The 12,225-nt window shown below is 50.3% G+C and overlaps 2 protein-coding genes across 2 annotated transcripts; one reads left to right on the top strand and one right to left on the bottom strand.

Moving 5' to 3' along the window:
- Window positions 1-248: 248 nt before the first annotated feature.
- Window positions 249-2,250, top strand: LOC103648199 (uncharacterized). Its single transcript, XM_008672686.3, has one exon. The coding sequence runs from the start codon at window positions 634-636 to the stop codon at window positions 2,224-2,226; it is 1,593 nt and encodes a 530-aa protein (XP_008670908.1). The 5' UTR covers window positions 249-633; the 3' UTR covers window positions 2,227-2,250.
- A 47-nt stretch (window positions 2,251-2,297) lies between these two features.
- On the bottom strand, window positions 2,298-4,503 carry LOC100502426 (uncharacterized). The gene has a single exon (NM_001196904.1). The coding sequence runs from the start codon at window positions 4,419-4,421 to the stop codon at window positions 2,595-2,597; it is 1,827 nt and encodes a 608-aa protein (NP_001183833.1). The 5' UTR covers window positions 4,422-4,503; the 3' UTR covers window positions 2,298-2,594.
- Between the last annotated feature and the right edge of the window lie 7,722 nt (window positions 4,504-12,225).

Here is a 12,225-nt window from a genome sequence, read left to right as displayed (position 1 = left end):
CGCCGGCCACGGGGCAGCCTGGTGGTGCGCGGCATCCCCGCCGGTGGATGCCATCTCACTGTTGAGCTCTTCGATGGGTGGAAGCGAAAAGGGACGGGTTACCCATGACTCCTTTAGCAAACTTATGATGTGCTGCAGACCATGCCTGGTTTTAATAGTTAGAGAGGGTGTCCCTGTTACACGGTTTTCGTCACGGTTCAGGGTTGAAAATCAGACTGAATTAAGTACAAAACTTGGAGGTTCTAAAATGTAATTGATTACCATCTGTACAAGTTTGAGGTGTTTTACAGCAGGAATTTCAGAATGCGGTCACTAATATCTACTTTAACTTTGGTGACGTACTCCATACAGCTTTCATGAGAATTTAATAAACTATCATCTTAAGAAATATACTGACATGACACAATAACAAAAAATTAGGGATGATTAGCATCAGCTAAATTTTTCTCTTCTCCTGTCAGCGAAGCTCTCATGGAGGAAGAAATGACTCTCTGCCGGCGCATGGAAATAACAATACCTACGGCGGCCATGACAGCTTCCTAATGACAAGATAATGAGCAAGTAGTGACAGTCAAAATCATTTTATGCACTGCATTTCCTTCGTTCCTTGGCGCCCACCGACCAGCGACCGTCATGGTGTTCGCGTTCGTGGCCGGCAGCCGGGTGGCGGCAGCAGAGGCGCTGACGACGGCGCGGTTCGCCCGCCAGGTGCTCTCCGGGCGATGGTTCACGCTGCTGGCGTGCCTGCTGATCCTGTCGGCGTCGGGCGCCACGTACGCGTTCGGCATCTACTCCCGGGCGCTCAAGTCGGCGCTGGGCTACGACCAGCGCGCCGTGGCCACGCTCGCCTTCTTCAAGGACCTGGGCAGCAACGTGGGCGTCCCAGCGGGGCTGCTCAGCGAGGTGGCCCCGCCGTGGGCGGTGCTCGCCGCCGGGGCCGCCATGAACCTCGCGGGCTACCTCATGGTCTACCTCTCCCTCGCCGGCCGCGTCGCCGCCCCGGCCCCGCCGCCGCTCTGGCTCATGTGCGCCTACGTCTGCGTCGGCGCCAACTCGCAGGCCTTCGCCGGCACCGCCGCTCTGGTGACGTGCGTCCGGAACTTCCCCGAGGCCCGCGGCGCCGTGCTCGGCCTGCTCAAGGGCTACGTCGGCCTCAGCAGCGCCATCCTCGCGCAGATCTACCTCGCCCTCTACGGCGGCGGCGCCGACGCCCGCTCGCTCGTCCTGCTCATCGCCTGGCTCCCCGCTGCCGTCTCCGTCGTGTTCCTCGGCACCGTCCGCGTCATGCCGCCGCCGAATGGCCGGACCAGGAGGAGCACGAGCCGCGGCGGAGTAGGCGACGTGTTCCTCTGCTTGCTCTACATCTCTGTCGCGCTCGCCGCGTACATCCTCGTCATGATCATCGTACAGAGGCAGGCCAGCTTCTCGCGCGCCGCCTACGCCGCGTCGGCAGCCGGGCTCCTCGTCCTTCTCTTCCTGCCCCTCGCCGTTGTCGTCAGGCAGGAGTACCGGATCAAACATGAGCTCGAGGGCTCCCCGAGTGTCGACGCACCCTTGCCCGTGATGGTGACGGTCGTTGAGAAATCCATCGCCATGCCATTGGTAGAGCCGGCGATCACTACTAGCGATACGCCACCGTCTTCCTCTTGCTTAGTAGGAATAAGATCCTTCTTGCGGCACGCGTTCAGCCCTCCGGCGCACGGCGAGGACTACTCCATCCCGCAGGCGCTGGTGAGCGTGGACATGCTGGTTCTGTTCCTGGCTATCGCCTGCGGCGCTGGCGGCACGCTGACGGCGATCGACAACATGGGGCAGATCGGGCAGTCGCTGGACTACCCGCCCAAGAGCGTGGACGCCTTCGTCTCCCTCATCAGCGTCTGGAACTACGCCGGCCGCGTCACCGCCGGGTACGGCTCCGAGGCGCTCCTGTCGCGCTACAGGTTCCCGCGGCCGCTGGCGCTCACGCTCGTCCTCCTCGCGTCCTGCGCCGGCCACCTGCTCATCGCCCTGGGCGTCCCGCGCGCGCTCTATGCGGCGTCGGTCCTCATCGGCTTCTGCTTCGGCGCGCAGTGGCCGCTGCTGTACGCCGTCATCTCCGAGCTGTTCGGGCTCAGGCGCTACCCCACGCTTTACAACTTGGGCGCCGTCGCCAGCCCCGTCGGCGCCTACGTGCTCAACGTGCGCGTCGCGGGCCGGCTCTACGACGCCGAGGCCGCCAGGTGTTAGCGACGTGGAAGGAGAAGGCAGGGAATGGCGTGAGGAAGGGGAAAGAGTTAGAGAAGTTGGGAAGACGGTGGGAGCACGAAGGCTTTTCTGGTATTCTATTTCTTTGATCACCAGTTCATACAGAATACAGACTCAAATACCCTTCACCCTACGACCCAACACATGGCCCACTCGTTTACATAACCCCTTGGCTCGGATATGCGAGCTGCTCCTTGCTGGGACATCGCCGCTCTTCCGCGACGGCTGCCTCGTCTAGCGTCTCCCCTAGACTGCTGCTGACATTCCCCACCGCTTGAAATGTGGCTTGCCCCCAAGCCACTGATGGTAAGAAATTTTAGTTGTCATGCCGGGAGCATCGGTGATAGCCACTAGCCAGCAGTTGCAGATTTTGAGCTACTAGTGTAGTCCTCCACATATGTTGGTACTTCGTTGGTTGGGGCAGTGCACGCAGCAATGACTCCTAGATCTTTCCTCAAGGAGATGGCAAGTGTCACGTTGGGTTTCTGATGCCTGTTGCCATCAAATGGGTCCTTCTGGAGCAGCAAAACATCCTCTCGAGGTGACTCATCTTTGTCCTTGAGAAAAATCATCACTTGGACCGCATACATCAATGCAATCAATGGATCTGTCATCTGATTAACAGCCCAGACAAGTAAACTTGCGTCAGCCGGTGGGAGGCATTTCACTACCCGAGTACAGCCCTCTTCAGATTTGTATTGCATCATCTGTTCATAAAGGCATCTTTGCATCATCAAGAGGATTGTCGAGACACTGTTTCCTTGGGAATCATAGGCACACTGCGTTGATTCTGTTGCAATACCAAAGACACTTGCAGATGATTCTGGTCTGTTCACAGGAAAGCTGTAGATATCAGTATCAAATGGTTGCCAAGGTGTAAGCCTGACGGACAAGCCATCTCCTAGTATCACAACATGCACGGGTGGTGGCCATGGTTGCTTGTACGTCACCGCATCCCAACTACGTCCAAATGACAGCAAGAATCTGCGACGGATCAACATCATGCAGGCCATCAAATTCTGATAAAAATACACGGTATACTGATTTGGACTGAGCCCTATTGCAAAAATATCCGAGGTGATCGTTGACAATATCCCCAGCACCTCACACTCTTGTTCCAACCCAGCCTGCACTGTTCTCTCCCCTTCAAGTGCCTCATCAGAATGCTCCCTAGAACATATCGGCAGTGAATCTAACTCCTGAGTTATCTCAACTTGTTGAACCTGCTTCTTCTCAATCTGAGTGATAGTGACATGCTCAGAAGCTTCCACGGACATAGAGTTCATTTTATGCTTTGACTCAACCTGAGAGAAATGCTCCACCTCAATACTTCTGGTTGTCCTCTCAACAGTTTCACGGTCACTAGTATCTGGTGGCATAGCACACAATTCCTGTTGTGGAGTACTTTGTTCAGCTTGCCCACCCTCAGATATCTCATCTTCAAATGATATTCTCTGATCCTTATCTTTCAATCCACTATCATACTCAGGAGACTGATGAGCAGCAAAGGTCTCCATGGTTTTGCTTGTATTTATCCCATTATTAGGCGTAGCTTCCATACACGCTGGCACAAAGACTACTGCTGCGATCTGTTCATCAATCAGCTGATCAACCACATTATCAACCTTGTCATCATCAGATGTGATGTCAATTATCTCCTCATTGGTACCAATTGTGGTGAAAAACAGCCATGGAATTGGACATAAATCAGCACTTCCACACCCAAACTCAACCTGCATATGAGGTGGTGGCCAAGGCTGTCGATATGGCACTGCATCCCAGCTAAAACAACTTTGTATGAGTTTGAAGCAATTCGTCAAACACCTGTTGGGCGAGGTGGCGAGAACCTCCTCCTCCTCTGCGCTCCTGGTGTTGGACATGGGGATCCCGCTGATACTGGTGGAGTCCTCCTGGAACCTGTTGTGGCTGTAGAAGGCGATGTCGAGCAGGAACCATGTGGCGTCGTGGCCGACGAGGTGCTGGAACAAGAGCTTGCGGATTAGCAGCTCCGTGCTCTTCTTGTACTGACGGATCTCGCACAGCGCGGCGGTGCCCGGGCGGAGCTGGTGCGCCTTCTTCACGCCGCACGTCCTCGTCTCCGACTTGCGCGCCCCCTTCGTTGCCAGCTGCTTCCGCGGCGCCTTGCCGCCCATCGACTTGCGCGCCATCTGCTTCATGCGGGCTATCACAGAGGGGTGGAGATCGGGGAGGCTGCTCTGCTCTGGGGCTCGAACCAGGGATGGGGCTCTGACTTCGCGGGGGCCGATGAGGTGGAGCCCGTGCGCGAACTCCCTAGAGAAGAGACCGAAGGTGTTGTGCTCGACAATGACCATCCCGTCCAACTTCTCCTGGTTGTTGATGTGTTTCGTCTGGACCATCCCTGAGGTCGTGTGTCCAACCTCGTCCGCGACGCTCCTCAACGTGTGTGCCCGCAAGCACGACTTTCCGTCGATGATGGCGCAGTCGAGAACGTGCTTGCCGATGGATGTGTTGAGCGCCTGGTTCAGTGACGGCAAGGAGAAGCGGAGGAGTCGGACTTCGCGGGACAACTCCGTCACGCCGACGAGCCCGTCGTGGACCTTCTCGCGCGGGTTGGAGAGCGCGGCGGTCGCAGGGACCCTGTCGACCTCGCTGTGGGACAGCTCAGAGTCGTTGCTGCCATGGACGGCGCTGACGGGGTCGACGGTCAGGTGCTGTAGCGGTCGGCGCTGCAGCCGCGCGCTGCGACCGAGATGCTGGCGCTGTCCTGGGATGCTGGCGTTGTGCTGGTGCGAGCGGTCCCAGGCGGTGTCGAGGAGGAAGAGATGGTCGTGGCACGAGACGTCGACGGACTCGGTGATGGAGTTGTCGGGCTCCTCGTCGAAAATAGGCTCTCCATGGAAGCCTGTGGGTGGGGCTGCCGAAGAGCTGAACACATCGTCGTCGTACATCGGCGCGGCGACGGAGGAGGTGGCGGAGTTGGAAGATGGCAGCCCTGAGACCGAGTCCTCCATCCTGTGCTCGCCACCACAGCCAGCCAACGCATCGGTCAAGCGGAGCTCCATGTGCGCCATCGCGTCGAGAATCTGCTGTATTGCCGCCTCCATGGGTGCAATATTCCAGGATGCGAGTAGTTCTGATACCAAATGTTAGCGACGTGGAAGGAGAAGGCAGGGAATGGCGTGAGGAAGGGGAAAGAGTTAGAGAAGTTGGGAAGACGGTGGGAGCACGAAGGCTTTTCTGGTATTCTATTTCTTTGATCACCAGTTCATACAGAATACAGACTCAAATACCCTTCACCCTACGACCCAACACATGGCCCACTCGTTTACATAACCCCTTGGCTCGGATATGCGAGCTGCTCCTTGCTGGGACATCGCCGCTCTTCCGCGACGGCTGCCTCGTCTAGCGTCTCCCCTAGACTGCTGCTGACACCAGGCAGCACGGCGGGATGCTGCCCGCCGCTGGGGACAAGGCTTGCATCGGCGTGCAGTGCTTCCGGACGTCGTTCCTCATCATCACGGCCGCCACGGTGGGCGGTGCGCTCGTGTCGCTAGTGCTCGTGTGGAGGACCAGAGACTTCTACAGGGGTGACATATACGCTAAGTTTAGGGACGGAGTGGTGGAGTCGTCGGCGGAGCAGCGGCGGAGCGAGGAGGGTAGTGGAGGTAGAGTGAACGGAGATCAACGACATGAGTAGATGACTACTATATATGGCCAACAGGCCGACCCGGCACGACCCAGCACGGGCCCGGACAATCACGGCCTATCAGCAAACGGACCGGCACGAGTCTACGTGTTTTAACGGGCCGTGTCTGGAGAGCCCACGTTTTCGTGCCGGGCCGGTCCGTTTGGCACGTTCAAAAAACGGTCGTGCCAGCACCAGCCCACCAAAGTTAAAACAACAAAAAAACAACAGAGAATATAGACAAATATAATACATGAGCTGTTTTGTGCAATGCTGCTTCATTAAAAACATTTCTAGGTAAAACTCACCCTTGTAAGAAACCCTAGAAAGGAAAAAAGAGCGCAGCCAGCTCAAAGTTTAGTCACTAAGTTTATATGTGTTACAAATGTATATTACAATACAAAATGACTCTCTCACAATGACTGAATGACAAAGCACAAAACAGATGACCACATCGGAGTCTAGAAGACTAAACTAAGTAGTAAATACCAAAATCACTAAGCAGCAATAGGTTCATCTTCATCAAGGAATAAGTTCTGGAATGAGTCCTCAAGCTCTGGGTTGTCAACACCATGTTGTTCTCTCTTTTCTCTTAATTCCCAATCTTTTAAGCAAGTCAGCATCTCCATATTCTCAGGCAATCAGCGTCGTCGTCGCTCCTCAATTATCCTCCCTGTCAAATTGAAACAAGACTCTGAAGAGACAGTATATGAAAGTCGCCTAGAGGGGGTGTGAATAGGAAAATATGAAATTTATAAACTTTAAGCACAACTACAAGCCGGGGTTAGCGTTAGAAATAAAGTCAAGTCCGAAAGAGAGGGCGAAAACAAATCAACCAAAGAAATAGAGCAAATGACACGGTGATTTGTTTTACCGAGGTTCGGTTCTTGCAAACCTACTCCCCGTTGAGGTGGTCACAAAGACTGGGTCTCTTTCAACCATTTCCCTCTCTCAAACGGTCACCTAAACCGAGTGAGCTTTTCTCCTCAATCAATTGGGTCACTTAGACCCCACAAGGACCACCACAACTTGGTGTCTCTTGCTTTGATTACAAAGGTGTTGAGAACAAGAATGGGAAGAAGAAAAGTGATCCAAGCGACAAGAACTCAAATGAACACAAATATCTCTCTCACTAGTCACTAATTGTTTGGAGTGATTCCGGACTTGGGAGAGGATTTGATCTCTTGTTTGTGTCTTGGAGTGAAGTCTAGAGCTCTTGTATTGAATGCAATGGCTGAAAACTTGGATTGCCTTGAAGTGGTGGTGGTTGGGGGTATTTATAGCCCCACCCACCAAAATGGCCGTTGGGGAGGCTAGCTGTCGATGGGCGCACCGGACAGTCCGATGCGCCAGCCACGTCACCCAACCGTTAGGGTTCGACCGTTGGAGCTCTGACAGCCTGGGCCACCGGACAGTCCGGTGGTGCACCAGACAGTCACTGTTCACTGTCCGGTGCGCCTTCTGGCGCCTGCTCTGACTCTGCGGGAACTATCCGCGCACTGTAGCTCACTGTTCACCTTTTGCAGACGATCGTTGGCGCTGTAGCCGTTGCTCCACTTGGCACACCGGACAGTCCGGTGAATTATAGCGGAGTGGCTTTTCCAGAAACCCGAAGGTGGTGAGTTCGAGTTGATCCACCCTGGTGCACCGGACACTGTCCGGTGGCACACCGGACAGTCCGGTGCGCCAGACCAGGGCAGCCTTCGGTTGGTTTTGCTCCTTTCTTTTTGAACCCTATCTTGGACTTTTTATTGGTTTGTGTTAAACCTTTGGCACCTGTAGAACTTATAATCTAGAGCAAACTAGTTAGTCCAATTGTTTGTGTTGGGCAATTCAACCACCAAAATCATTTAGGAAAAGGTTTTTACCCTATTTTCCTTTCAATCTCCCCCTTTCTGGTGATTGATGTCAACACAAACCAAAGCAAATATATAAGTGCATAATTGAACTAGTTTGTAAGGTAAGTGCAAAGGTTGCTTGGAATTAAACCAATTAAAACTTTCATAAGATATGCATAGATTGCTTTCTTCTTATTTAACATTTTGGACCACGCTTGCACCAATTGTTTTGTTTTTGCAAATGTTTTTGGAAATTCTTTTTCAAAGTCTTTTTGCAAATAGTCAAAGGTGTATGAATAAGATTTCGAGAAGAATTTTTAAGATTTGAAATTTTCTCTCCCTGTTTCAAATGCTTTTCCTTTCACTCAAACAAAACCCCCCCTTAATGAAATTCTCCTCTTAGTGTTCAAGAGGGTTTTATAAATTGAAATAAGATCAATTGTTTTAGATACCAATTTTTGATAAACTCCTCCTTAAAATATAGATACTAATTGAGATAGCATTTCTTAGAGGAATACTAATTTGAAGGATATCAATTGAAAACAACTTTGTTTCGATTTTTTTTGAAATTGGCGTGGTGGTGCGGTCCTTTTGCTTTGGGCTAATACTCTCTCCCCCTTTGGCATCAATCGCCAAAAATGGAGTCTTTAGAGCCCTTTTTAAATTCTCTCCCCCTTTGGCAAACAATATATGAGTGAAGGATTATACCAATGTGGAGAGCGATGCGGAGTGATGGCGAAGGGTAAATAGTATCGGTAGAGTGGAGTGGAAGCCTTGTCTTCGCCGAAGACTCTGTTTCCCTTTCAATCTATGACTTAGCATGTAATACACTTGGAAACACATTAGTCATAGCACATGAAAGAGATATGATCAAAGGTACATAGATGAGCTATGTGTGCAATGTATCAATCAATGTTCCGAGAATCAAGAATGTTTAGCTCATTCCTAAGTTTGGTAAAGGTTTTCTCATCTAATGGTTTGGTAAAGATATCGGCTAATTGTTCTTTGGTGCTAACATAAGCAATCTCGATATCCCCCCTTTGTTGGTGATCCCTCAAAAAGTGATATCGAATGGCTATGTGCTTAGTGCGACTGTGCTCAATGGGATTATCCACCATGCGGATTGCACTCTCATTATCACATAGGAGAGGGACTTTGGTTAATTTGTAGCCATAGTCCCTAAGGGTTTGCCTCATCCAAAGCAATTGCGCGCAACAATGGCCTGTGGCAATATACTTGGCTTCGGCGGTAGAAAGAGCTACTGAATTTTGTTTCTTTGAAGCCCAAGATACCAGGGATCTTCACAAGAACTGACAAGTCCCTGATGTGCTCTTCCTATCAATTTTACACCCTACCCAATCAGCATCTGAATAACCTATTAAATCAAAAGTGGATCCCTTAGGGTACCAAAGACCAAACTTAGGTGTATGAACTAAATATCTCAAGATTCTTTTCACGGCCCTAAGGTGAACTTCCTTAGAATCAGCTTGGAATCTTGCACACATGCATACAGAAAGCATAATATCCGGTCGAGATGCACATAAATAGAGTAAAGATCCTATCATCGACCAGTATATCTTTTGATCTACGGATTTACCTCCCGTGACGAGGTCGAGATGCCCATTAGTTCCCATGGGTGTCTTGATGGGCTTGGCATCCTTCATTCCAAACTTGGTGAGTATGTCTTGAATGTACTTTGTTTGGCTAATGAAGGTGCCCTCTTGGAGTTGCTTCACTTGAAATCCTAAGAAATACTTAAACTCCCCCATCATAGACATCTCGAATTTTTGAATCATAATCCTACTAAACTCTTCACAAGTAGATTTGTTAGTAGACCCAAATATGATATCATCAACATAAATTTGGCATACAAACAAATCATTTGCAATGGTTTTAGTAAAGAGTGTAGGATCGGCTTTGCCGACTTTGAAGCCCTTAGTGATAAGGAAATCTCTTAGGCATTCATACCATGCTCTTGGGGCTTTCTTGAGCCCATAAAGCGCCTTAGAGAGTTTATACACATGATTAGGGTACTCACTATCTTCAAAGCTAGGAGATTGCTCAACATAGACCTCCTCCTTGATTGGCCCATTGAGGAAGGCACTTTTCATGTCCATTTGATAGAGCTTAAAGCCATGGTAAGTAGCATAGGCAAGTAATATACGAATTGACTCAAGCCTAGCTATGGGTGCATAGGTTTCACCGAAATCCAAACCTTCGACTTGTGAATATCCCTTGGCCACAAGTCGGGCTTTGTTCCTTGTCACCACACTATGCTCATCTTGCTTGTTGCGGAAGACCCACTTGGTTCCTACAACATTTTGGTTAGGACGTGGAACAAGATGCCATACCTCATTCCTCGTGTAGTTGTTGAGTTCCTCTTGCATTGCCAACACCCAATCCGAATCTCTTAATGCGTCTTCCACCCTGTATGGCTCAATAGAAGACACAAAAGAGTAATGTTCACAAAAATGAGCGACACGAGATCGAGTGGTTACCCCCTTATAAATATCGCCGAGGATGGAGTTCACGGGGTGATCTCGTTGTATCGTGGTGGACTCTTGGGTGTGGCGGTCTTGGACCCTGATCATCTTCCTTGTCTTGATCATTGGCATCTCCCCCTTGATCATTGTCCTCCTCTTGAGGTGGCATCTTCTTGATCCTCATTCTCATCATCTTGAGCTTGATCCTCATCTTGGGTTGGTGGAGATGCTTGTATGGAATATGAAGGTTGATCTTGTGCTTGTGGAGGCTCTTCGGATTACTTAGGACACACATCCCCAATGGACATGTTCCTTAGCGCGACACATGGAGCCTCTTCATCATCTAGCTCATCAAGATCAACTTGCTCCACTTGAGAGCCGTTAGTCTCATCAAACACAATGTCACAAGAAACTTCAACTAGTCCAGTGGATTTATTGAAGACTCTATATGCCCTTGTGTTTGAGTCATAACCAAGTAAAAAGCCTTCTACAGCCTTAGGAGCAAATTTAGATTTTCTACCTCTTTTAACAAGAATAAAACATTTGCTGCCAAAGACTCTAAAATATGAAACATTGAGCTTTTTACCGGTTAGGAGTTCATAAGATGTCTTCTTGAGAATTCGGTGAAGGTAGAGACGGTTGATGGCGTAGCAAGCAGTGTTGATTGCTTCCGCCCAAAACCGGTCCGAAGTCTTGTACTCATCAAGCATGGTCCTCGCCATGTCAAGTAAAGTTCTATTCTTCCTCTCCACTACACCATTTTGTTATGGAGTGTAGGGAGAAGAGAACTCATGCTTGATGCCCTCGTCCTCAAGAAAGCCTTCAATTTGAGAGTTCTTGAACCCCGTCCCATTGTCGCTTCTAATCTTTTTGATCCTTAAGTCGAACTCATTTTGAGCCTGTCTCAAGAATCCCTTTAAGGTCTCTTGGGTTTGAGATTTATCCTGCAAAAAGAATACCCAAGTGAAGCGAGAATAATCATCCACAATAACTAGACAATACTTACTCCCGCCAATGCTTATGTAAGCTATCGGGCCGAATAGATCCATGTGGAGTAGCTCAAGTGTCTTGTCGGTCGTCATGATGTTCTTGTGTGGATAACGAACACCAACTTGCTTCCCTGCTTGACATGCGCTACAAACCCTGTCTTTCTCAAAATGAACATTTGTTAGTCCCAAAATGTGTTCTCCCTTTAGAAGCTTGTGAATATTCTTCATCCCAACGTGGGCTAGTGAGAGCACCTAGAGGGGGGGGGGGTGAATAGGTGATCCTGTAAAACTTAAACTTATAACCACCAAAAACTTGTTAAGTGTTAGCACAATTATTGCCAAGTGGCTAGAGAGGAGTCTCAACAAAACACAATACCACAAGAGATCAAACACAGAGAGAACACAGTGGTTTATCCCGTGGTTCGGCCAAGACCAATGCTTGCCTACTCCACGTTGTGGCGTCCCAACGGACGAGGGTTGCAATCAACCCCTCTCAAGTGGTCCAAAGACCAACTTGAATACCACGGTGTTTTGCTTTGCCTTTCAATATCCCGTTTGCGAGGAATCTCCACAACTTGGAGTCTCTCGCCCTTACACTTAAGATTCACAAAGAAATACGGAGTAAGGGAGGGAATGAGCAACGCACACAAGACTTCAAAAGATCAGAGCAACACGCACACAAGTAGCAATAAGAGCTCGCAACACAACTCAAAGAGTACACAACTCCACAAGAGCTCTATATGCTATCACAATGAAACGAATGCGCGAGATCGATGTCTTGGTGCTTAGAAATGTTGTAGGAATGCTTGGTGTCCTCCTCCATGCGCCTAGGGGTCCCTTTTATAGCCCCAAGGCAGCTAGGAGCCGTTGAGAACAAATCTGGAAGGCCATCCTTGCCTTCTGTCGTCGGGTGCACCGGACAGTCCGGTGCACACCGGACACTGTCCGGTGCCCGATTTCCTTCCTTAAACAGCGCAGCCGACCGTTGCAGATCTGGGAGCCGT

This window comes from Zea mays, chromosome 2 (genome assembly GCF_902167145.1).
Source record: "Zea mays cultivar B73 chromosome 2, Zm-B73-REFERENCE-NAM-5.0, whole genome shotgun sequence".
Classification (NCBI taxonomy): Eukaryota; Viridiplantae; Streptophyta; class Magnoliopsida; order Poales; family Poaceae; genus Zea; species Zea mays.
This window is presented reverse-complemented; position numbering and strand designations above follow the sequence as displayed.